Source organism: Molothrus ater (assembly GCF_012460135.2).
Source record: "Molothrus ater isolate BHLD 08-10-18 breed brown headed cowbird chromosome Z unlocalized genomic scaffold, BPBGC_Mater_1.1 matZ_random_MA35, whole genome shotgun sequence".
Taxonomy (NCBI): Eukaryota; Metazoa; Chordata; class Aves; order Passeriformes; family Icteridae; genus Molothrus; species Molothrus ater.
In genome coordinates, this window is record NW_023416471.2 from 3,122,441 (window position 1) to 3,144,229 (window position 21,789).

At 38.1% G+C, this 21,789-nt stretch overlaps 1 protein-coding gene across 2 annotated transcripts in view; it reads left to right on the top strand.

Moving 5' to 3' along the window:
* The first annotated feature begins 749 nt into the window (after positions 1–749).
* Positions 750–21,789, top strand: part of FER (FER tyrosine kinase) — a 155,801-nt gene continuing 134,761 nt past the window's right edge. The window contains exons 1-5 of one of the 2 annotated variants that reach the window (XM_036402568.2): positions 750–925; positions 1,619–1,729; positions 7,763–8,020; positions 11,737–11,910; positions 15,262–15,361. In XM_036402568.2, the coding sequence (XP_036258461.1) occupies positions 7,814–8,020; positions 11,737–11,910; positions 15,262–15,361 (481 nt within the window). In that variant the 5' untranslated portion in view covers positions 750–925; positions 1,619–1,729; positions 7,763–7,813. The remainder of the gene's footprint in view (positions 926–1,618; positions 1,730–7,762; positions 8,021–11,736; positions 11,911–15,261; positions 15,362–21,789) is intronic. The other variant, XM_054518197.1, reaches the window with a different exon arrangement.

Genomic DNA, 21,789 nt, shown 5'->3' on the forward strand with positions numbered 1-21,789 from the left:
ACATGATAGCTCAGTTCTTTAAAAAGAGAAATAAAGGTGTGTTGTTGTTTGTGTTCAGGGAGCAGAAGATAGAACTTTTTTGTGTTGAAGTGGCTCCAATCTGTTGTTTCATTTGATAAATGGAATTTTTTTCTGGGCTTCATTTTACCACATGCAGTTCTTAACATCTGCATGAAACTTCAATGTGCCCAGGTGCTGGTGGTGATGTTTGTTCCACTTTCATGAGTCCCATTTGAATGGGGATTAGGATTTATGTTCCTGTCCTGTGACAGTCTGGTGTTTCTTCCATCCAGTTTGTATTTATGTTAGTAAGATGAGCCAAATTTACTCTAATGTTTTGCTCTTGCTTGTACTTTTTTGCTAGTGGAGACTTACCTTTGGGCTTTGCAAATTTGGAACAAATTATTTTATATCTGTTTCTTAGAAATGTGATGAATTTTATAATGCTTGTAACCTCCTGTGTTTTTTTTTTTTCTCCTTTCGTATCTACTTGCATAGCTGCTGTTCCTTTACAGTGCCTGAATCTTAGCATCACTTAGTCTTTTCTATTTTTGGTCATGGAGAATAGAAGTTTTGTATTTATATTAGGCAGTTCTTTGTTTCTCAAACGTCACTAAGTAACCAGAAGGGAATACTAAATAATGCCTGCTTGAATGTGAACTAAGACTGTCCCTTCGCAAGGTTTTATGAATGTGTCATGAGCAGTGCTTTGTTTTAAATAATGGAGATTTTGAAAATAGTTTTGCTTTCTTCACCCCTACACACTTGTCTTTCTTTCAGTTTTGCTTTATATGTTTTTTCCTATGAGGGCATTGCTAAACTGTTACGGAATGTCTCATTTGAAGTTGGACATTGTGGTGTGAGATTGTGAGTGAATGCTTATCATGGGTCCACACATGGAGATTATACAGTATACCTTACACTTGTAAGTTGCGTGCAAAGCTTGTTCTTTACCATTCTTTAAACCCAATATATTTTTTCCTTACTATAAACCCTCAAAACCCTTCTGTGTCACTTTGCTTCATCTAAATTGTGGTCCAGATTTACAATTTGAAGTTCTGGTCCTGCTAGTCATCCTAACTTCCTGACCTCCTACTTTTCTAGATGTTAGAGTAGTTAGAGCCAGATAGAAATTTATGTGTCTTGAGTGGTTCCTTTCTCTTGCTGCCACTTGTTTTCTTCCACTCTTATGAAATTACCACTACTAACTTGGTCTTTCATATAACAAAGTTGGGCCTTCTGTGCTTTCATTTTCCTTAATAGGTTTCTGTTTTCGTTTTGCCAAGGGCAAGATTCATAAATAAATAAAATTGTCTAATTTTTCAGCTACAGTACACTTGTTAAAAAATTCCAAGAACTTAAAGAAAAATCTTCTCTTACATGTGTAGAGGAAAAATTATTTCTTCACTCAAAATTATGTGTATTAAGTGATAGCATACTACTGCTAGCAGTCATTTGAGAAATCTGCTCTTTTCTTTTAGTTGAACTGTTTTTTTTAAAAAAATGCTGGCCTCTGGTAATCTGAAAATGCAGGGCAATTTACCTAAGTTTGAGTTTTGCAATGTATTTGAAAACGGTGAGATAGTTAAAAGAAGTTTGATATGTTTTTCTTTCACAGAGTCCCCAGAAAAGAAAAAAAAAGTGTATTTCAGTAGGTGAAAATCAGAGGAAGTAGCTGCTGACATAGGAAAACTGTACTAAAGGACATTTCTGAAGGAAAACTTTTAAGGTATGTGGGCTAAGTTACGCTTTGCAGAAGAGCTTTCCTGAAAATTAGGCGCCTGCTTTGCTTTGAAGGGACCAGTATTTCAAATCAGCTTTGAAATAATCAGGCAAACTTTTATTACCCCTTCAGATGTTTACTGTTGACAAAAGCTCTGCAGAAGGGTTAGTTTTACTTGTTTATGTTGTATGCATCATATCTATGCATACAAAGATGATCTTATGAATATGAGATTAGTGTAAACAAAGGGTAGATAATGCACTTGTTTTGTGTTTCATGGTCTTGTGCATTCCAGGAATGGATCCTACACTAACAGAAATGTCAGTTGTTTGACTGTCTAATTTTTGTTTAAGGTGTGAATGGAACACTAAGAATGATTTATTTCATTATTTTAATGGAATATAACTATTGTAAGCCTCACATTGAGAAATTGAGGACTGTCTAACAAATTGATAATCTATTGTAAAAACGCTTTTAGTTTAGAAGCCTTGATTTTAAGGATTTGTCTCCTGAATGCAAATCCTCTTTCTTTTCTGATTTTGAAATATTTTTAATGTTTGTAGAAAGTGTTTGCAGAATAAAAGGCATGCTGTATTCTCTATGATTTGGAGCCCGTGCAGATTTAGGAATAATCTAAATTCATGGTCAGCATCTTAAGAGTAGGAGAATCCAGATCTGTGATGTGCTTTCCTATTCTGAATTTAGCTGGGGGCCAGGTGTGCTTTCTGGGTTTGTAGTTTTTTAGTTGCCTACCTTGTCGCTGGTACTGTGAAACCACAAGTTCCAACTGATGCGTGTAGATCCATCATTATTTTAAGTTTATAAAGTCACAACCTTGGACATAATTGATGGCAATATGTAGCAGAAGACACCAGTTGTTACAAGTGAAAGTGTTGCATTGTATCTGCTCTGTTCTTCCTTGGTCATTTGATTTCAGGCAGTGTCAGACACAGGACCTTTGGTCTGACACAGCATGGCCACTTTCATGTGTCACAGACAGACTGCAATCTTTAAATTAAACGCACATCAGTTATGGAAACTACTTTCTTCAGAGTTGCTGCTGGAATCCAGCAGCATGACTAACTGGAATACTGGTTTTATTTCCTGAGGGGAGTGTTACAATATTGAAGGATTATGTGACTAGCAACTTCCTTGAAGTTTCTCACTGTTTGGCTGAAAAAATTTAACACTGATTTGTTTGGAATCTGACTGCACCACTGTGTTGATGGTTGAGAGAAATTTTAAATTGTCTTTGGTAACTCTGCTTAAATTTAGAACAGTTTAAGATCTGGTTGCTCATTCACGCTATATTATTAAATGTACATTCAATGTGTACTTCCTGTGAATGATTAGTTCATTGTTTTGAGAGTAACACTGTAAAGAAAGTAAGTCCTACTTTCTTGGAATTGATTGTGAGATGCATTTTACTATTAAGTGTAACAAATATTTTTTGACTAATTTACAGGTACAGTAATTTTTTTAGCCATCTGTATCTATGTCTGTAATAGATAATATAGGATATTATATATCTTCTAAGATATTATATATATATCTTATATTTCAAAATATAAAAAAATAGCTGAAGCTCATTTGTCTTATTTGGTGGTACTGGTATTTTATTGCTTTTACAAGACTTGGCACAATTCTGTTTGAAACTTCACTGGCATGTCAAATTGTGCAAGCTTTGTTCACACATGGAAAAAGAGGTAAACCTCATGGATATCTGCCAGAAGCAGAAGAAATCTCTTCACAGTAAGAGTAAAGCAATTCTTGAAGGTCTTTATTTCTGTATGAATTTAGCATATCATGTTTGTTAGTATCACTTCTCTGTCTAGCTTGTTTTAAAACCTCATGCCATCTCTGGTTTTTCCGTTAAGATAAAATACTCTCCCATGTTTTTTTGAGAATTTTTTTCCCCCAGAATAGCTCTCACACTGTATTTTCATCTTTTGAACATTAGAGAAGAAAGTATGCTTGTGTCTCAAACTCCTCATATCTCATATCAGTTACACATTAAATCTTTTCTGGGTTCAGATTTTTCTGGTTTTGCTGATTTTTTTGCCAGTGGTCTCTGATTACAAAATCTGTCTGGGAATCTTTGTCTTTCAGTGTGGGTGTTTTAATGTTGTGTGGTAAAGCCAAAAAATATGGGAATATTAGTATCCCATAATCCAGTAGCTGTGAACATGGGGAAGCACAAGGAGAATCACACCATGAATAGCAGCTGAGCTAGTCTGCTGTTCTTAAATGTCTTCTGGTGCCATGGTTGGAGACACAGGACTGATCTAAATGCATTACTGTGCCTGGGTGATCACTGTTAAGTCCCTTCTGACTGAAATATTCTGCTGTATTGCTCTGTAGGGCAGCTGTCATCTCATCTGTGGTCACTAATGAGGGAGATAGCAAACTTGGAAAAATACCTGCCTGTGTTGGTGCTAGATATTGTATTTTTGAACACTGCTTGAAAATTTGCTTGTGTTTTTTAAGAGTATTTGAAAATCAGATTTGTGTGTTCATGTGTTTGGTAAATCTTACAGTTCTGACATCAAATTAATGTCTGTGTGATCTGTACTGTTTTCTGTTGTTTAAAAATATTAAAAAATCAGAAGTGGTTTAAAGCAACAGAATTAGTTTTTAGTTTATCAAAATTTAAGCTTAGTCAAATGGCTTAGGTCTTGAATACTTCTTCACCATTTCTTAGCCTCCAAATAAAGCACTTGAATTTGGCTGGATGTCTTGTTTGAACATTTTCTCAATTTACATGGAAGTCACATGGCAGCTGGCTTACCCATTCGGGAGTCATCAGTTCTCAGTCTTTGTGCTTGTTAGTTTTAGCAAATCAGAATTTTACCACTTTTGCAAAACAATTTTTTGCTGTGCTGCTTCTGTCACAGAGAAAGGAATAATTTAAAAAAAAGATGGGAGTCCAGTATGTGTACAATTTTTGCCTATGTATCCAGGCATCTAATAGTGGAATTGGAAAAAAATCTGTTTACTGCTTTGTGTAGAGGAACTTAGCAGGCTGGAGTGAGATATTGTTGGGTCTTTTGTTCTATTGATTTTTGTAATCCTATATCTCCTTTGTAAGTCACTAGAAGCAGACTGAAATATCACATGCTGAAAATATTTCCTCCTTCCCTTGCCATACTGCCTCTCAGTAAAAAACAGAGGCTAGGGTAAAAGCAAGCAAGCCATTAGTTTACTCATAATACAAAGCTGAACTTCACTGTGAGATTCAGTTCCTAACTCTTCTAAATCTGGATGTAAGTAAACAAGGATACTATATTTTCTCACAGCTATTGTGCTAGGAGAGTTTGGTAATGTGCTAAAATGAAGTAGGAGAAAGATGAAAAGTCATAAAAATGGGTTTAGATGTAAAGGACATTGAAGATTCACTACTGCAGCTTTAGTCATGTTAATAAACAGGTGGGTTTTTTTTTTAAGGTTTTAAAAAAAAAGGTTTTTTTAAGGTTTTTTTCCTTTGGTCCATGTTGCTAAAATGTTTGTGGTTCTACAAGAGTGTTCCTCAATTTTAACTGTGGAGGTATTTTCATAATGCTACTAATAATGACATAGTTCATAAATACAACCAACATTAACTATTTACTGTTGCTGTGTAGGACTGAATTCCTAGCCATCAAGAAATATTCTGACTAAAATATACAGCTTCAAATTAAAGAGTTTATGAAAGCTTACAGGTTGAAGGTTATTCAGACAGCTTTGAGTTGTCTGCATTGTGTATATACATAGTAATGTGTAGTTCTTCTATTATTTCTAGAGTCTCATAATGATATTCTCAGACTTCTAAAGTCCATACCTCTTCGGTGTATTGTCATAGCTGCCCATCTTCACTGACTCCTTCTGCATGCTGTTCTCTCTCAGGTCAGGGCTCCTCCAAGGCTCTCCCTGACTGGCTAACCCACCCCCTTTTATCCCAGTCATCTTCATTGGTTACAGCTGCAGCCCAATTAAGGACATCACAGCTGCAGCCCATCAAGGGCAACCAGGACCTCTGGGGCAAAGCCTCTATACAGATATTCAAATACATTTCTTCTACTATATTTCCCCCTTTTCTTTTACTTGAGTTAACAGTTATACAGATGTTCGATTACAATGCGTACATTTCTCCATGACTCACAGGCCATGTACAACACACATAGCTCCTTGCTCAAAGGCCATACTCTTTCACAGCTCCCTGACCCAAAGGCTATGTTCCATCGCAGCTCTTAGCCGCCACAGCTCTCGGCTGTCTTATCTTCTGCTAACTATCACATCGGGGTCACCACTGGTAGTTCTTCCATTATTACTGGAGTCTCATAATGATATTCTCAGACTTCTAAAGTCCATACCTCTTCAGTGTATTGTCATAGCTGCCCATCTTCACTGACTCCTTCTTCTGCATGCTGTTCTCTCTCAGGTCAGGGCTCCTCCAAGGCTCTCCCTGACTGGCTAACCCGCCCCCTTTTATCCCAGTCATCTTCATTGGTTACAGCTGCAGCCCAATGAAGGACATGGCAGCTGCAGCCCATCAAGGGCAACCGGGACTTCTGGGGCAAAGCCTCTATACACATATTCAAATACAATACATTTCCTCTACTATAGTAATGTGTCACTGTTCTAGTTTTCTTTATTGAATCTTTGTTTTGTTTTGTAGCATGGTTTGTGTTCTAAGAATAAACACATAGTACATGAGGCTTATTTCAGATGTTGCTTGAGGTTCTGATTTGCAAAATCTTCAGAAATTTTGTGCAGTAACTGAAGCCAGTAACATTTATTTTTTCTGAATACCTAACATGCTAAAATGCTAGGCACTCTGAAAAGTCTGTCTTTAAGCCTTGTACATATTGGTATGAGCTGCCACAGTGTTGACATTAGTTTATGTGCATCAGTTCTTAATGTAAAATAAGAATATTAGTCCTACTTCCCTCACTGGACTTCTAGGAAGATAAATTTGTTAATGTTTGTAGAACACTGCTAATTTAAGTGGTAATGTGTAAAGTCTGTGAAGAAATTGGTATTTCTGTGTTAAAAAGAACCAAGACTTTGCTGTAGTGCAGGAATTAGTGAATAGGCAGTGTACAGGCTGTGGCTGCACTGCAGTCCAGAGATAAGGGTTGCAGTTTATATAAGTTTATCTTACCTAGTTGAGGCTGATTAGTATAGGAACAGGTGGTGTGTACACAGAAAAGAGGGTTCAGCCCACATTACAAAACCTTGTGCAAGAGTGTGTAGGAATTACTTCTTTGTGTGGTTTCAGCTCTTCCACAATGTAGCTATGTGTTTATCAGCATCAGATGCAGGTGTTTCAGAGCTAACTCCAGCAATTGGTTCTGCTACAGGGTTTCATAAGGCAGCATATCTTATCTGTTTATCAATCTTATTTTATGTCAGTTTGGTACAATAAGACTGGACTGTCCTAGGGTGGGAACTGAAGAACTCTGACCCAGGGGACCAGTGTATGGTTGGATGGGAAACCTACTTTGGGATATTTTCTGGTTTTTGGGAGGTTAAATCTGCAGGTTTAATGGCTTGTTAACACAGGGCTTAGGAGCAAACTAGCTTCTAAATAGTTACCAACTTCTCACAGACACAGTGCCTGAGAACTGGTGTTTTATGTGGATTTTTCTGTGCTCTTAGGAGAGTAAACGTGAGAAACAAATGTTTCAGGTCACCAGGAGCAGAAAAGTGCAGCTGGCAGCTTGTCTGGAGATCCTGTTAGCTGTGCTTATTTGGTTAAATATGTAGGTTGGTCTTAAGTGTTTTTCTTAGATGCTGTTGTGTTTTCTTTCATGCTGTACTTTAAGTTAGGAAGGAACGATTTTGCAGAAATGTAAACTGGATTTCTAAGGCTGAAATATTTTCCAGTCAGAGTTTGTTGTTAAAAACACTGCTCTGAGCCTCCTTTCCATTTATACTGAGGAAGTTAATGTATGTGGTTAATCTTATGATTAGGTAATTTCAGGGTTCAGGCATCAATAATTGCCCTTTGTCTCATCAGAAGTTTGATAATTGTCTCATCAGTCTTTTTCTCCCTTTCAGATGTGGTGAAGAGCCTCTATTTCCCCTGTCTGGTATATAGTGCCTTAAAAAATGGGGTTTGGAGGTGACCTGAAGTATTCTCATGATGCTTTATTAAAACTACAAGACTGGGAGCTACGACTGCTGGAAACAGTGAAGAAATTTATGGTAATGAGAGTAAAAAGTGATAAAGAATATGCATCCACTTTACAGAATCTTTGTAACCAAGTAGATAAAGAGAGCGCTTGTCAATTGGATTATATCAGCAATGTGTCCAAGGTAAGTCTGAAGTTTGAATTTGGAATATCCTTTGGTTTTGGGTTTACTTTTGTGTTTTTGGTTTGAGTTGGATTCCTATCCATTCAGTTTCTTGAGAGTTAATGTTGGCAAAGTATTTAAAATAGATTATTTTAGTTTCTCAGTGACATATGCATAAGTTGAGCTCTAGTCTTGCTTTGAAAAAATTAACTGAATGAGAATCAATCCTGATTCTTGAAACTCAGTATTTTACATAAATGGGTTGAGCCTGCTTCTTTGTTTAGTGCTTTGAAAATCAAGTATGCTATAGTAAGCTTTTCTTTTAAGATAGGAACTATTGTTTATGCTATATAGAATTTGTGACAGAAATAGAAAAATGCCAGGAAACCAAGGCAAAGCCTAGCATTCCAGCTGTTTCTCACTTGGCAGCACGTGTTGTAAGAACAAAATTAATTCAGGATGTTTCTCATAATTGTGAGGTTATTTTGTATTCTGTTTAAAAGAACTGTGTTGACTTTTTTAAAACGTAAGGTTGTTCTCCAAATTACTGGTTTTTAGATTTAGAGCAACTCTAAGTAAATGTAATAATTAAGCAAACTTCCCTTATCACCTGTTTGAAAGTTTTACTCCAGATCTGGATTCTCTACTGACAAGAGAAGACTATTCTGTTTTGATGGCTTATTTGGTTCTTGGCCCTTGTTCTGTAGCAGAGGTTACACAGTCTGTTCAGTCTGGCATGAATCCTCATTTTCTCTCTGCAGGAAACACCCTTTGTGGGTCAGGTTAAGTTTCAGACAAAGCAGTTTTTATGTCATGGGCTTATTGGATGGCTTCTTGGACAGTGGCTGTGGTGTAGCATTAGGAACAGGAGTGCTCCTTGTGTGGCAGGATGGATGTATACAGGCTTAAAGTGCCTGTGACTTGGAGGCTGTGCTGCTATAGCTGGGCTGCTTCAGCACTGTTATTTAAACTGCAGTGTTTATGTATAACATGTTCTGTTGTTGCTTCCCTCCCTCACAATAATTCTTGCCTTGTAAATTGAAATACTGCCCTTTTTTTCATTGGCACAGAGTATTTAGCGTTATAAAGTTTAAACGACCATTAACCATCACATAGGTATCTCAGTGTAGGACAGATCCTGTTAATGGCATGAGCACTTCTTGTGAGCAGATAAATCAAAAAAAATCTGGAGATCTGACTTAAGCCATCTTCTTTTTGCCTTGAAAAGAGGTGTGCATGTCACATTTTGAAATCTTGTTTTGAATGAAGGCGCTCAAGTTGTCCTTCAGCATCATTTTCATTCCCTTTTTTATTCTCTTAAGGAGGTGTAATTTTTCGCTGTTGCATCTCTGATTTCTATGTTTTCTCTGTTTTCCACATTTTAACAGCAAAAATATTCATGTGGACTGGCAGATCTTTTGTATGGGCTTGCCTTATAATTTCACTGACACCTTGGATTTTGCAGTTGTGTAGTGACACATTATTTACTGGTTTTGACAGTTAAAAGCCTGAATTATTGATTATTTAATAATCTCATTCTAATTTATTTTAATCTTTTGTGATACTTTTTTCTCTCTTCCTGACATTTTACAGAACCAAAGAATGATGGAAATATGGGAAATGAGTCCAGTTTCTTACATCTTTTGAGATATAAAGTACCTGTTTTTCATATTATGGTATTATTTGGCATTTTGTGGCATTAAAACGCAATAGCAAGCTGTTTAATTTTTAATGGGTTTTGTTTTGTTGGTTTTGTTGTTGTGGTTGTTTGTTTTGTTTTGATTTGATCTCTTAAGTGTACAGTAAGAGTGAGCACTTAGAGAGAAATGGTGTTAATGGTGTCTGGGAAAATCTGTCTTCTGGTTTTTTTCTTGTGGAGACAACAAACTTGCTGGAAGGCATGGTAACAGCAACTGGTAATGCTAGAAAAGGGGTGTTTTTAACACCTTCCAGACTGCTCTTTTGTGTGTTTATATGTCTGAAAAATAGTGTTAAAACAAACAATAATGTTTTTTACTGCATTTGTTGAACTGTGGTCATTTTTTTGTGGAAGGAAATGCTCTTTACTTTTTCTGCTGTTCCCACCCAGCTTTTTTGTCCCATATAAATCTCTGTTATTGAAGCATTTTCATGTCACCTTCTCCTAATTTAAAATAATAAAATACAATAATACAAAGCCCAGAAACCCTGCTTTACTGATATTTCCCTATTGAAACATCACTTTCCCCTTTTCCTGATGGAAAGAGTGATGTGAAGAACAGGGAAATACATGATTTATTTTTTTTTTAATAGAAAGGGAAGTAATTCTATGTTTTTGGCTTATTTAAACTCATTTGGTGACTTACAAACTAAGCATTTCCTTAGAATACCTGTACTGTTGAAAAATGCTTTTGGTGTGATTTTTCAGGATTCAAACAGTAGTTGTTTCATCAGTAACAAATCAACCTTATGGAAAATGGATGATTCTAACTACACTTTCACCTCGGAGAGCACTTTTATGAACTCTTCTGTAACCAGAAAGGCTCACTCTTTTCACAAGTGTTCAGTGCTGTTTTATCCTATGCAGCTTTGCAGTATGGCTTCTGAAATGGTCTCCAGCAACAGCAGGAAAGCTTTAGGCCTTGACATTTTATAACACCACACTTTAAGCAGTCCAGATATCTCTGTGCCAATCTGTGGGATATTTACAAGCTGGAAGAAATGTTAAAGATAGTCCAGTATATAGGGGAGTCAATCGTCTTAGGTTCTGTTCTGTATAATCCAGTTCCTGTTGCAGCATTGTCATGTAGAGATGGAAATACTAGGTATATATGTTTGTATACAGGATATAAAGAAACCCTAAAACTAAGAAACAAATTATTTTCTAAAGTTTTTATCTCAGATTAAGAGCCAAGATAAATGCCAATAGAACTCATATGCTAGGTGTCTTCAAAACCTTGTAACTCTGTGGCATGTAGCCACTCTGAAATCTTAGCTGTAGCACAGCATTCATTGTCAGGGAGTTATCTTTAAGGAATCCAGTGTGTGACAGCAATCTTGAGGGTAACCAAGGTTTTATTTGAACTGAAGTTTAATTTCACATTTGTGTCTCTGATATCTGTAGATGTGTATCTGTATTCAAAGCCACTCACAGCACATTAAGCAGTCCTGAAAACTGACAGAATGTCCGAGGAAGCTATTAAAGCAAGGGTACAGAAGGATGCTGGGTTACAGTGACAGATGGGTGTTGTGTCTGTGCTTTGATACTGGTGGACTGACTGATGCTGCTCTGTGAAGCAGCTGATGTAATGGTGTCCTCTTAAACCACCAACCCTCAAATGCATATTGCTGTCAGGTATTCAGACAAAGGTGGAAGTCAGCTTGGGCAGAGCAACTGTAGGGGGAAACTGGAAGACAAAGGATGTTGGAACATGGTTCTCAGGGATGTTGGGGGTATATTTAAAAAAAATAAGGCTGCAGTGCTTTCTTTGGTGTAGAGAAATACTATGACAATGCTGAAGGGTGAATATTAAATACTGTATTTTTCTCTCTGGTGCTTTTTTATGATTTTATGAGTGAGATTGAAGCATGATTTTGCTGTTGCAGGAGGATCTCGAATGCATTTGGGTAAGCTTAAAATTAATTGCTCTACTGAATTTTTTTAAACAGTGATACATCTTTTCCCACAGTTCTTATTAACTGTGTGGTTATTGTGAGCTGAAATAAATAAGTGCTTTTCTGTTCTGACTTTTTTATAGTCTTGGTTGCTTGTGGTACAGCAAACAGAACAGCTGAGCAAAATAATGAAGACACATGCAGAGGATCTTAATTCTGGGCCCTTGCATAGGCTTACAATGATGATCAAAGATAAGCAGCAAGTTAAGAAGAGTTTTGTAGGTGTTCATCAGCAAATTGAAGCGGAGATGTACAAGGTATTTTATTCATTTGTGCTTGATAAGTTGATTATAATTCTCTATATTTAAAAATATTAAATTAAGAGTGGGTTTTTTGGGTTTTGTTCATGCTGTGGTAAAAGAGTAGTGGGTGATATGTAGAATGCTTAGCTTAAATTTTAATCATTTTCTACACAGATTGCCTTATCAGCTAGTAGGAAAGACAAAGATGGAAAGGTTTCTTCCCTATGAATTTCCATGGACAGATGGAACTGGAAATGTAATTCTAGTAGAGGATAATGAATTCTTGTGTGACACTTCTCTATTCCATCTCTTTTCCTGTTCTAATTCCACTTTAGACATTCATGGGACCAGGGCACTGTAAACTGTTCTTAATGAGTGCTCTTGGCAGTCCATACTCTTTTGGGAGGGGACAGGGTTCTAGTCCCTGTTCTAAAATATAAAGCAGGTGTAAACTAAACATTGAGACTTCCGGTAAAACTCTTCAGAGTGTTTTCCATGACATGTCTGTTATTGTGCTTGTGTTCAAAGTGCTGTATCTTGTCAGTAAAGCTGACAGAAATCACAGTTTCAGATGCTCTGGGGGAAGTTTAGCTACAGATGTCAAAAATCAGAGCCATAGTCTGAAAGGTCTACTGAGAGAAGGAAAAGCACTGTTTCTTCTTTCTTCCAGCAGAGAATTTGGGATTTGAAGTAGTGTAATTAAAATGTAACATCTGAGTAAAGCAGTAACACTGTCATGGATTGATGAGTAAAAGATTCTTGGGCCAGTTCTGAGAAGAATTTGGAGCTATTCTGTATTTAAACTAAGACTATTTAAAGTTAAATACATTGGCTCTAATAAGATTGCTTCCATAATATGCTAGAATCTTGGCATCTTCCTCAGGAAGGGACTATGGGGATGTCTTTTTTGATGCATGGTCAGTAGGCTGTGATTATCTGATAAAACTTCAAGCCAAATAACCACTTACTGCTACTTATGAATTGGTGCACCTCAAAAAGTCAGAGGAAGAAGAGGAAAAACTGGTAGCATGTGTTAGAAATAATAGAATTATTTAGTTATAAAGAACTGCAGAAAGAGAAAAAGAAAGATAAGAAAGAAAGGCAGAATGGAGTAAGAGTGCTGTAAGCTCAGGTATACTTTGAAAAGAGACTATGCAATGTTTTGTTTTCTGTTAATAGGCTAAACTCTAATAGAGCCTCTTATAAAATTGTTTTTTAAAATAAGACTTCTCCAAAAAACCATAATGCATACTGAGCACTTGCCAAATGACTATTACAAACCATATTAACTTTATTTTATTATGGGTTGCATAGCCATGAAAGTATTTTGCATCCTGCTGATTAAGCTTGCATTGTTGTTTGGTTAAAGGTTTTTTGGGGTTGTTTTCTTTTTTTCCCCTTCCTGAATTTGCAAAGAAGTATTTGAATAGTGTTCTCCTATTGTTAGCTGACACTGTTCAAGGTTTTATGTACCTGGAGCACTTTAAGAATGATTCCCTGAAATTCAAAAGACTTCTGATGTTCTGTGGTATTATTTCTGATTATGTTATGCACAGAGGTAAAATGGCAATTATATATCAATACAGTACGCAAAGTTTGTGACATCAGTGTCTGTACAGCTCCTATTTTTAGGATAAGATGGCATAAAAATGTGTTTAGTTGAAATGGATGTATGTCATCCTTTCTTATTCTACACACCTCTACAATGACGAATCTTATGGGACAGATTCTTGAGAATAGTAAATAACATGGCTTTTGCACAAATGTAATGGACTTGTATCTTGTAGATTTATTCCAGTTTCCATTAAGATGTTGAATAATTTTCTTTCTTCATGAAATTTGAAGGGAAAAAAGTAGAGTACTGTGCTAATTAAGTGGGTAAGACCTTTTGAAATAAAAATGGAGCTTAAAGTAATCCTTGACTGTCTTAATTCCTTAAGTGTTCTTTGGGAACATGCTCTTGGTGTTGGTTTTATCTGTTGGAAAAACACAATCTAGATTAAGAATCATAATGTAGTTATTATAAAGGTTTCCTAATGCTAGTGCCCTGTTTTATTTTTCAGTTTTCTGTAAGAGAAGCCGTTCTTATTATTTAGGTCTTAATTACTTCCTAATTGCATCTTTTTCTCCATTTGTGATGATGTCTTTAAATACAAATTGTCATAAAGTTATTTCTCCTATATTGCGTCTATTGGTACATAACAGCAGATGTGTATAATTAACAGATTGTAGAAATATGAGATGAGTATATGTGATTGATGTGGAGAAAAGGTTCTGCCTTCAAATTAAATATTGTACAGTTGGCCCAAAAATAGAAGCTGTTGACAGCACTTTGTTGGATCTTTAAGGAATTTCATTAAGTTTTCAGATGTTGATGAAAGTAGTGTTATCTGGGCCTTGCATCATGAAAAAAAGGGAAAATTGTGAACTTCAGCCTTCTTCCTGCCAGCTGCAAGAGGAACAATTTTTCAGTAGAATGAACTTATTTTCTACACATTCACTGAGAGGAGCACTTCCATTAAAAGTAGTAAATAATTTCTCTTCCATGAATCTCCAATTGATGTCTGTTATTCTGTTGGATTTTTTTTTTGTTAGATTTTTTTGTTTTTCTTACAATATATGGTAGGTGATTTGGTATTGTGATGGCTGGTTTTGTTTGCAAGTTCATTATTTGGGATTGTTTCTGAACAGTGCACTAGTTTTGTCACACACTAAATGAATGCTGGCGGTAGAAGAGAAAACTTTAATTTTGTGATCAAAAATGTTGTGTTCAGTGCTCAGTTTCATGGTAGATGTTTCTTATTTGGTTAGTTGCTTCTGTAGTTGGGTTTTTGTTTGGGTTTTTTGGTTATTGGGTTTGGTTTTCCTTTTAAGGGTTTAAATTTTACCATTGATAGATTATTTAATGCCAAGTTACTGTTCCTTAGTCAATTGTAGGAAGTATAATGTCTAAAAATTTTGCTTTTTATTAGGTACAAAAGAAATTCCTTCCTATGCATAGGACATTCTAAGCCAGTATGATTTGTTAAGCATCTTTTTGACTTTTTTCCTTGTAATTGGAATAGAATATTGTTGATGATTAGCTGGATTTTCTAAATATTTTTAATTACATTGATGTGAATGGGGATTTGTGTCTTAGGCCTCTTACTTAATTCCATGCATTTATTGATTTTGATTTCGCACCATGTAATGTACACCATGTAATTTGCACCATGTAATATCCTTTTAAGATTTTCTCAGTCCAGTTGAAAGTGTAACATCCTTATTTTGGATAATAAATTATGTTAATTCTGTTTTACTAATGCTATTTTTTAATGTGTTGTGAATAAGTATTTTTAATGCTTTTAATATTTCCCTTTTTTAAAGGTCACAAAGACAGAACTAGAGAAACTTAAATCTAGCTACAGGCAACTAATAAAAGAAGTAAATTCTGCCAAAGAAAAGTATAAAGAAGCTGTGGCTAAAGGTATGGTTTACTTCATTTTGTATATGTATTAGTGCTTTTTTCAAATCTGCTAACACTATGACAATGAAATAAGGTAATTTTTTTTATTTTGAGCTGCTTGATTACAATATAAAAGATAATTTAGTATCTTAAGTAAGCCAGGCTGATTGTTGTCATGTATGTTTGGTTTAACCTCTTAAAAATTAATAAAATATAAATGGTGATTCTTTTAAGTTCTTGTAGCGTTCCTTCAGTGGATGTTTTTGAAATCTGAAATTGCTCAGATGGACTCTGATCTCACCTGCATTCTAGCTGCAGCCTACTTGCCTGTGAATTATTATTGTTGCTACAGTGGCATCAGCATCAGTTCTTGTCAGTGTAACACATCAAACCTTTGTCAACTTCATCTAAAAGAGGAAAATAAGTCATTTTGCACACAGGGTGTGATGTGCTCAATCTGCATGGATTTTGATGCCTGTTGAATTGTGCTTGAATGATGAGATAAAAGAGAGCCTTTCTTCTCTTATGTATTGAAATATTGTGCTAATAGTAGTTCTTATGTGTCTTTCTTAGATTTTCTTTTCTTCCTTTAGTGAAAATTGACTGGCGGTATGTAAGTGCAATTCCAAGATCCATCTTAAGGTTTTGTATGAGTGTCTAAATGACAGTTAATCTTTTTGGTTCTGTTGTAGTATAATTATAGTAGCTCTCAGTGAGGAGAGATTTTTCTTTCCAAATTTGTCTCAAATTTGAACAAAACAGCAGGAGATAAGAAGTTACGCTTAGCACTGTTGAACTTTTACTGTTCTGTTTCTTTTACTGAAGTTCATAAACACTTAAAAATAAAAATGCATACTTTCATGTCAGTTTCATCCAGTTCCATGTTTTCTGTATGTAACTTGATTTGATTACTTGGTTTATTCCCAAGTAACTACTTAGCGTTGGAATATGTAGTATGTATCATGGAAAATATAATAGGATGTTCGGATCTTAGTATGTTATTTTTAGCCTGTTTTATCCTCTCTTCCTGTTACTAATTTGGTCATTCTCTATTCCTGAAGCACCATACTTTCCCACTGGAATAAAGGAGTGTTTTGTCTGCCAGCAGCTGTGATGTTTTGATTAACTGAATTAATGTTTTTCAGATAGACAGCAAACATAAATTATTTTTAAGACACTTATCTCCTATGGTTTTCTTTGATCTTCTCTTTCAGGCTTTTATCTAATGTTTGTCTTATTATAATTCGTACTTATTTTAATTTCTGCTAAAATCTTGCTTTGATAAACACTGATGCCCATAAAAATATTTTTCTCCCAAAAGTTGCAGAATTGCTTCTCTCCTGCTGCATCCCAGGCCCTGTTCCTGTTTATAAATACTTGTGCATTTGATGGGCTACTACAGTTTATCAGCTGCAGGTCAGCTGGGCTGCTTGAATTTTTCTAAGTCATGGTATTTTTGAGCTTGTACATTGTCAAACTTGTTTGCTGGTGAAGTGAAAAGTTAGGGAAGTCTTAAAATTACAATGCTTCATTATTCCAGGCTATTCTTTATTCAGTAAGCTAAGCTTATTCACATTATGTGCTATTAAGATATATTACTTTTGTTAATGTACAAACTGTTTCAGTCTTCCAGGATTTCAAGAATTATTGAAAACAAGAAACAGTGCTTACCAGAACAGTGGGAGGGCATAAACAAGTATTGAAAATAAGCTGAAAACCATTTTGTTAAACAAAAAAATGAAAATCTTTTGACATCAGCTCTTGCAAGTAATGTGTTAAAATAGCCCACCCAGGTTCATTTATGTAAAATGTTGTTTTAAACAGAGTCTGTTCCTCTGTAAAGACTGTACAAGTCTGTAAGACAGTGACTGGCCTTGCCTCTCTGGAGCCAAAGGGGAAAACTGCCTCTTGGAGGACATAGAATTTTAGCTTTACCCTGGGGGTTACGTGCAGATTCGTGCAGCACCTGTACGAGCTGGTCCCCAGGAAAAGAATGAAAGTCACGCAAAGTAGTCTGACAAATGCCTCTGTTTTGCAAGAGTAGTGATTTTGAAATGTAGTAACTTCTTCTGCTTTGTTTCAGAATAGCAAAGCTGCTTTCTGGTGAGAGAGTAGGTTTATTAGAGCTAATAGTGAAAGAGGTACAATTGGTTCTTCAGCTTGTGGAGACAATTGCTTCCTAGTTTTCTAGTTGAGTTATTAAAAGTGATATTAAACTTTGGGCTAAACAAACATGGTAGAGGATATTAACTGATAAGGGTAAAGGCTGGCAAAGTTTGTACAGTACAAAGTTTGTACATAACATCACTTTCCAAGTGATGTTATGATTTTCTGGAATCAGGAAGTAGTCTCAGGTAAACTTGAATTTCTGTGTGTGATACTTTGCACCATGAAGTGGGTAGTCCCTTTGAATCAGTGGCACCCTGATGCAGGGTTACAGGTATTTCCATTTTTTGGTGAAAACACTAGGAGGACCATTGGAAAGATTAGTAAGTGTTAAGGACTGAATAATGATACTGTTTAGTTACAGGTTTTGTTAGTGTTTGGGCAATGGGTAAAGCATGTGGTGGGATTTTTTGGATAGTTTTTTAGTCGGGAAAAGGGAATTGGTTTCTGAAGGAATGCAGGAGCTTCATTATGGAAGACTTTGTGCTGTCCAGATTTGGAGAAAGGTGAAAGCATCTGAGATTGTGTCCCAGGAGCTGTTCTGGGGAAGCCTCTGCTAGCTCTGCTTCTGCTTGGAAGCAGTGGACAGTTGTGTTGCAGAGGGAGCACCACTGAGACTTGGCTACCACTTCCACCTTGGGCTGGGTTGCACTGCCTTGTTATGGCCACCAGTGTCTGCCTAATGGCTCAGTCAGAAATGACTGATTTATTTTGTTTGTTCTAGCCCTTACCCCAGTAAGTCATGCATAGCTGCTCCTTTCTGGACCAGTGATTACCACAGGAATCACAAATGCAGTCTGGTTGGTTTTTCTTGTGCATGGAGGCTCCAGGTGTCAGGCAGTCTGGTTGATGCTAGTCATTTGCATGATAATTTTCTGCCCTTTTTTCCCCCAGACATTCATTCTTATGTTTTTTAATGTATGGTAAGAGATAACAGGCAGAGAGAGGATGAAGTCAGCAAGCTGAACTAGTCCAGTGCCTCTTTAGTGAGGCATGTTTTGGGTTTTGGGACTCTATGGACAGATTGGATGCAGTAGTCTCTTCTGGATTAGAAAGCTTTGTTAAAAAAACTCCACAGAGTATGTGTAGTGGTAATGCAGAGCATGTTCCTTTGCAGAACTGGGGCATTGGAGTAATAGGGCATGCAGGGGTCTTTGGAACAAATATAAGAGCTTGCTGTATTATTTTTTTCTATAATTAAATGGACAGCACTGTGAAACATTGTGTATGTGTGATACTGACAAAAAACAGTGTGAACATCTGCGGTAACTGTGACTTTAAAAGTCCCGCCTGCGCCACTGTTTCCTGCCTGCCAGCAGACGGAACAGGAGAAATTCGCGGTTTCTCGGTTCAGCGCGCGGGAGCCGCTCCGTTGTCCGTGGCTTGCAGGATCAGCGTTCAGCTCTGCCAGAGGCGGACAAAAAAGGCACGGGACCACAGAACAGGAATGGGAGAGTGTCCCTCCGACCAGGGCCAGTCCAGGTTTTATTCCAGAACGTGGAATAACACCCAGGGGAAGCCGCCGTACCGAAGGGCGGTGGGCGGAGGGAATACACGTGTTATATAGGAGAAACAGGAGGGGGAGAGCTCAGACAGGCAGCGAATGGGGGCCCACGGTGAGCGTGGGCTTTGTCAGAGTGACGGGACGGGTAGCCAACCGAGAGAGCTCAAAGGTGGGACCCCGGTCCCCAGCCCAATAATTCCATGTATAGCACCGAAGATTCTGGATAAAAGGGGGGTATTTGGGGGTGACAGAAAGGGCGTGAGTTTCCAAGGTAACTGGTGATGGACAGATAACTGGGAAAGAGGGGGAATTCCAGACAGAACCATTATACAGAAAAAGGGGGTAACGGAACATTCCAGCTTAAACCGGGGGAGCATAATAACACAACACAACATCTCCCCGTTTTTTGTTTAAAAAAAAAAAAAAAAAAAACTTATAATGAGGTGAACTGAGTCTGACTAAGGCAGCTTGAGTCCGGGATGGAATCTCTGAACGAGAGGTGGCTGCAAGGTGCAGAAGCCCATTGGTCGTCATCCACGGCTGAGGAGGCCTCCGATTGATCCGATTTCAAAGCTTCCGCTTCTCTGTACGGTCTCAGAGCCACCACCTGGTTTACCTCTAGGGTAGGAACAATCCTACCCAGCAGTCTCTTAATCAGACTCCAAATTGTAGAACAAGCAACTAAAACTACAACTAAAATAAAAAGAACCAACAGAACAGTTTTTAGAATTGACTTCATCCAGTCTGAAAAGCCCCATCCTGAAAAGATGTCCCCCAGCCAGTCTGATGTTTATTGGCTTTGGTCTGAGGGACAATCCAGGTGTGCCTGAAGGTGGAAAGTGGGACCCGAGTACTGTCACCAGCAGCAGGATGGTAGATGGAGAGAAGGCCATTTGAATGGGGTGTCACTGAAACATCAAAGAAAACAGGGTGAAAAGGTGAACTTAAAATTTTGGTTCTGCCCAAAGGGAAACTTAGAGGACATCAAGGTCAAGGGAAAAGGGTTTCTGCCTCCTCTTCTTCCAACAAGCCTCCTCAACCTGTGCCACGCCTCCAACCTTTGGTGCCTTTTTTGGAAGGAAGGGCCTGACCCACTTCGATGGTACCCACTTAAGCCCCGAGGGAGTGGACACGCAAGCATATCCCCTCCCCCAGGTGACCAGGTCGAAAGGCCCTTCTGTTTTCCAGGTCTCCGGGTCCTTAACTAGGACCAGAGGCCTGGCTTTCAGCTGCAGCTGGTTGTGTTGCCCGAAGTGTTGCACTATTGGAGGATTTAAATTCTCAAAGGAACAGTTTAGAAAGTTGATAGTGAAAAGTGCTTTTGCGAGACGGACATGGGGAGATTCCACCTTCACAGCCGTATGTTGTTGCTCTAAAACCCTTTTAAGGCTCTGGTGGGTCCTCTCCACCACGGCTTGGCCTGTTGGGAAATAGGGGATGCCTGTTTTGTGCTCTGTTCCCCATTGCTGCAGGAAACTTCGCAGTTCCCTGACTTGTATGCTGGGCCATTGTCGGTTTTGATGACCTTGGGGATGCCCAGGACAGCAAACGCCTGCACAAGATGTTTTTTGGCGTCAGCTGCCTTCTCACCTGTGTGGGTGGAGGCGTAGACTGCACTGGAGAAAGTGTCCACTGAAACGTGTACATAACTCAACTGGCCGAAAGAAGGGATATGTGTAACATCCATTTGCCACACCTCGCAGCTAGAAAGACCTTGGGGGTTAGCTCCAGAGCTGAGTGATGGGAGCTCATGGGACTGGCACTGTGGATATGTAGCCACGATCTCCTTGGCCTGTTCACGTGTGAGCTGGAACTGACGAACCAGGCCAGGGGCATTCTGATGGAACTGCTGGTGGCTGATCTTAGCTTGACCAAACAGATCTGGGAGCGGGGCCATCTGAACAGGAGATGCCAGGGCATCAGCTCTTCGATTGCCCTCTGCAATGAACCCCGGCAGATCAGTGTGTGACCTGACACGCATCACCAAGAAAGGTTGCTCTTGGTGGGAGATCAGTTTTACCAATTTTGAGAGCAAGTTAAATAGGGGAATGTTGGACACCTCTTGAAGAACTGCTTCTTCAGCTCTGGACACTACACCAGCGACATATGCTGAATCAGTTACAAGATTGAATGGTTCAGAGAACCTCTCGAAGGTCCTGACAACAGCGTCCAACTCAGCTACTTGTGGAGAACCTTCCACCTTGGCAACATCGGCCTCCCACCGCTGAGTTTGAGGATCCTTCCAAGTCATTACTGACTTGTGGGATGCTCCAGACGTGTCGGTAAACACAGTCACTGCCTCCAAAGGGTTTCGGCTCTGAATTCTTTTTAATGATAATGAGAATTCTTGAATAAACAATTTGTGGGCCGGCTGATCAACTGCAATTTGGCCGGTGTAACTGTCCAGTGCAAATTGCAATATTTCATTAATCTTGAGAAGTTTATCAAAGGTTTTTTTTTTGAATTGGCCCGACTCTAATTTAATTGGAATGTGGATGCATTCAAAGTCACACCCCACCAACTCCCTGATCCGTGATCTTGCTTTTCTGATGAATTCTGCCATCAGCTCTGATGGCTGTGTCATCCTTTTGGACCTGTGGTGGCTGAGGAAAACCCGCTTTATGATCAAGAGGCGGTCCTCCAAGCCTCGGTCCTTGCCTTTGATAGAATTGTCCCATTGAAAATCACCCCGTGGAGGTGTGGCAATTTCCCTAAGATGATAAATTTGAACGGCAGACCCGGTTGGTATCTGTGGGCCTGCCTGGCCGAAGTGGATTGC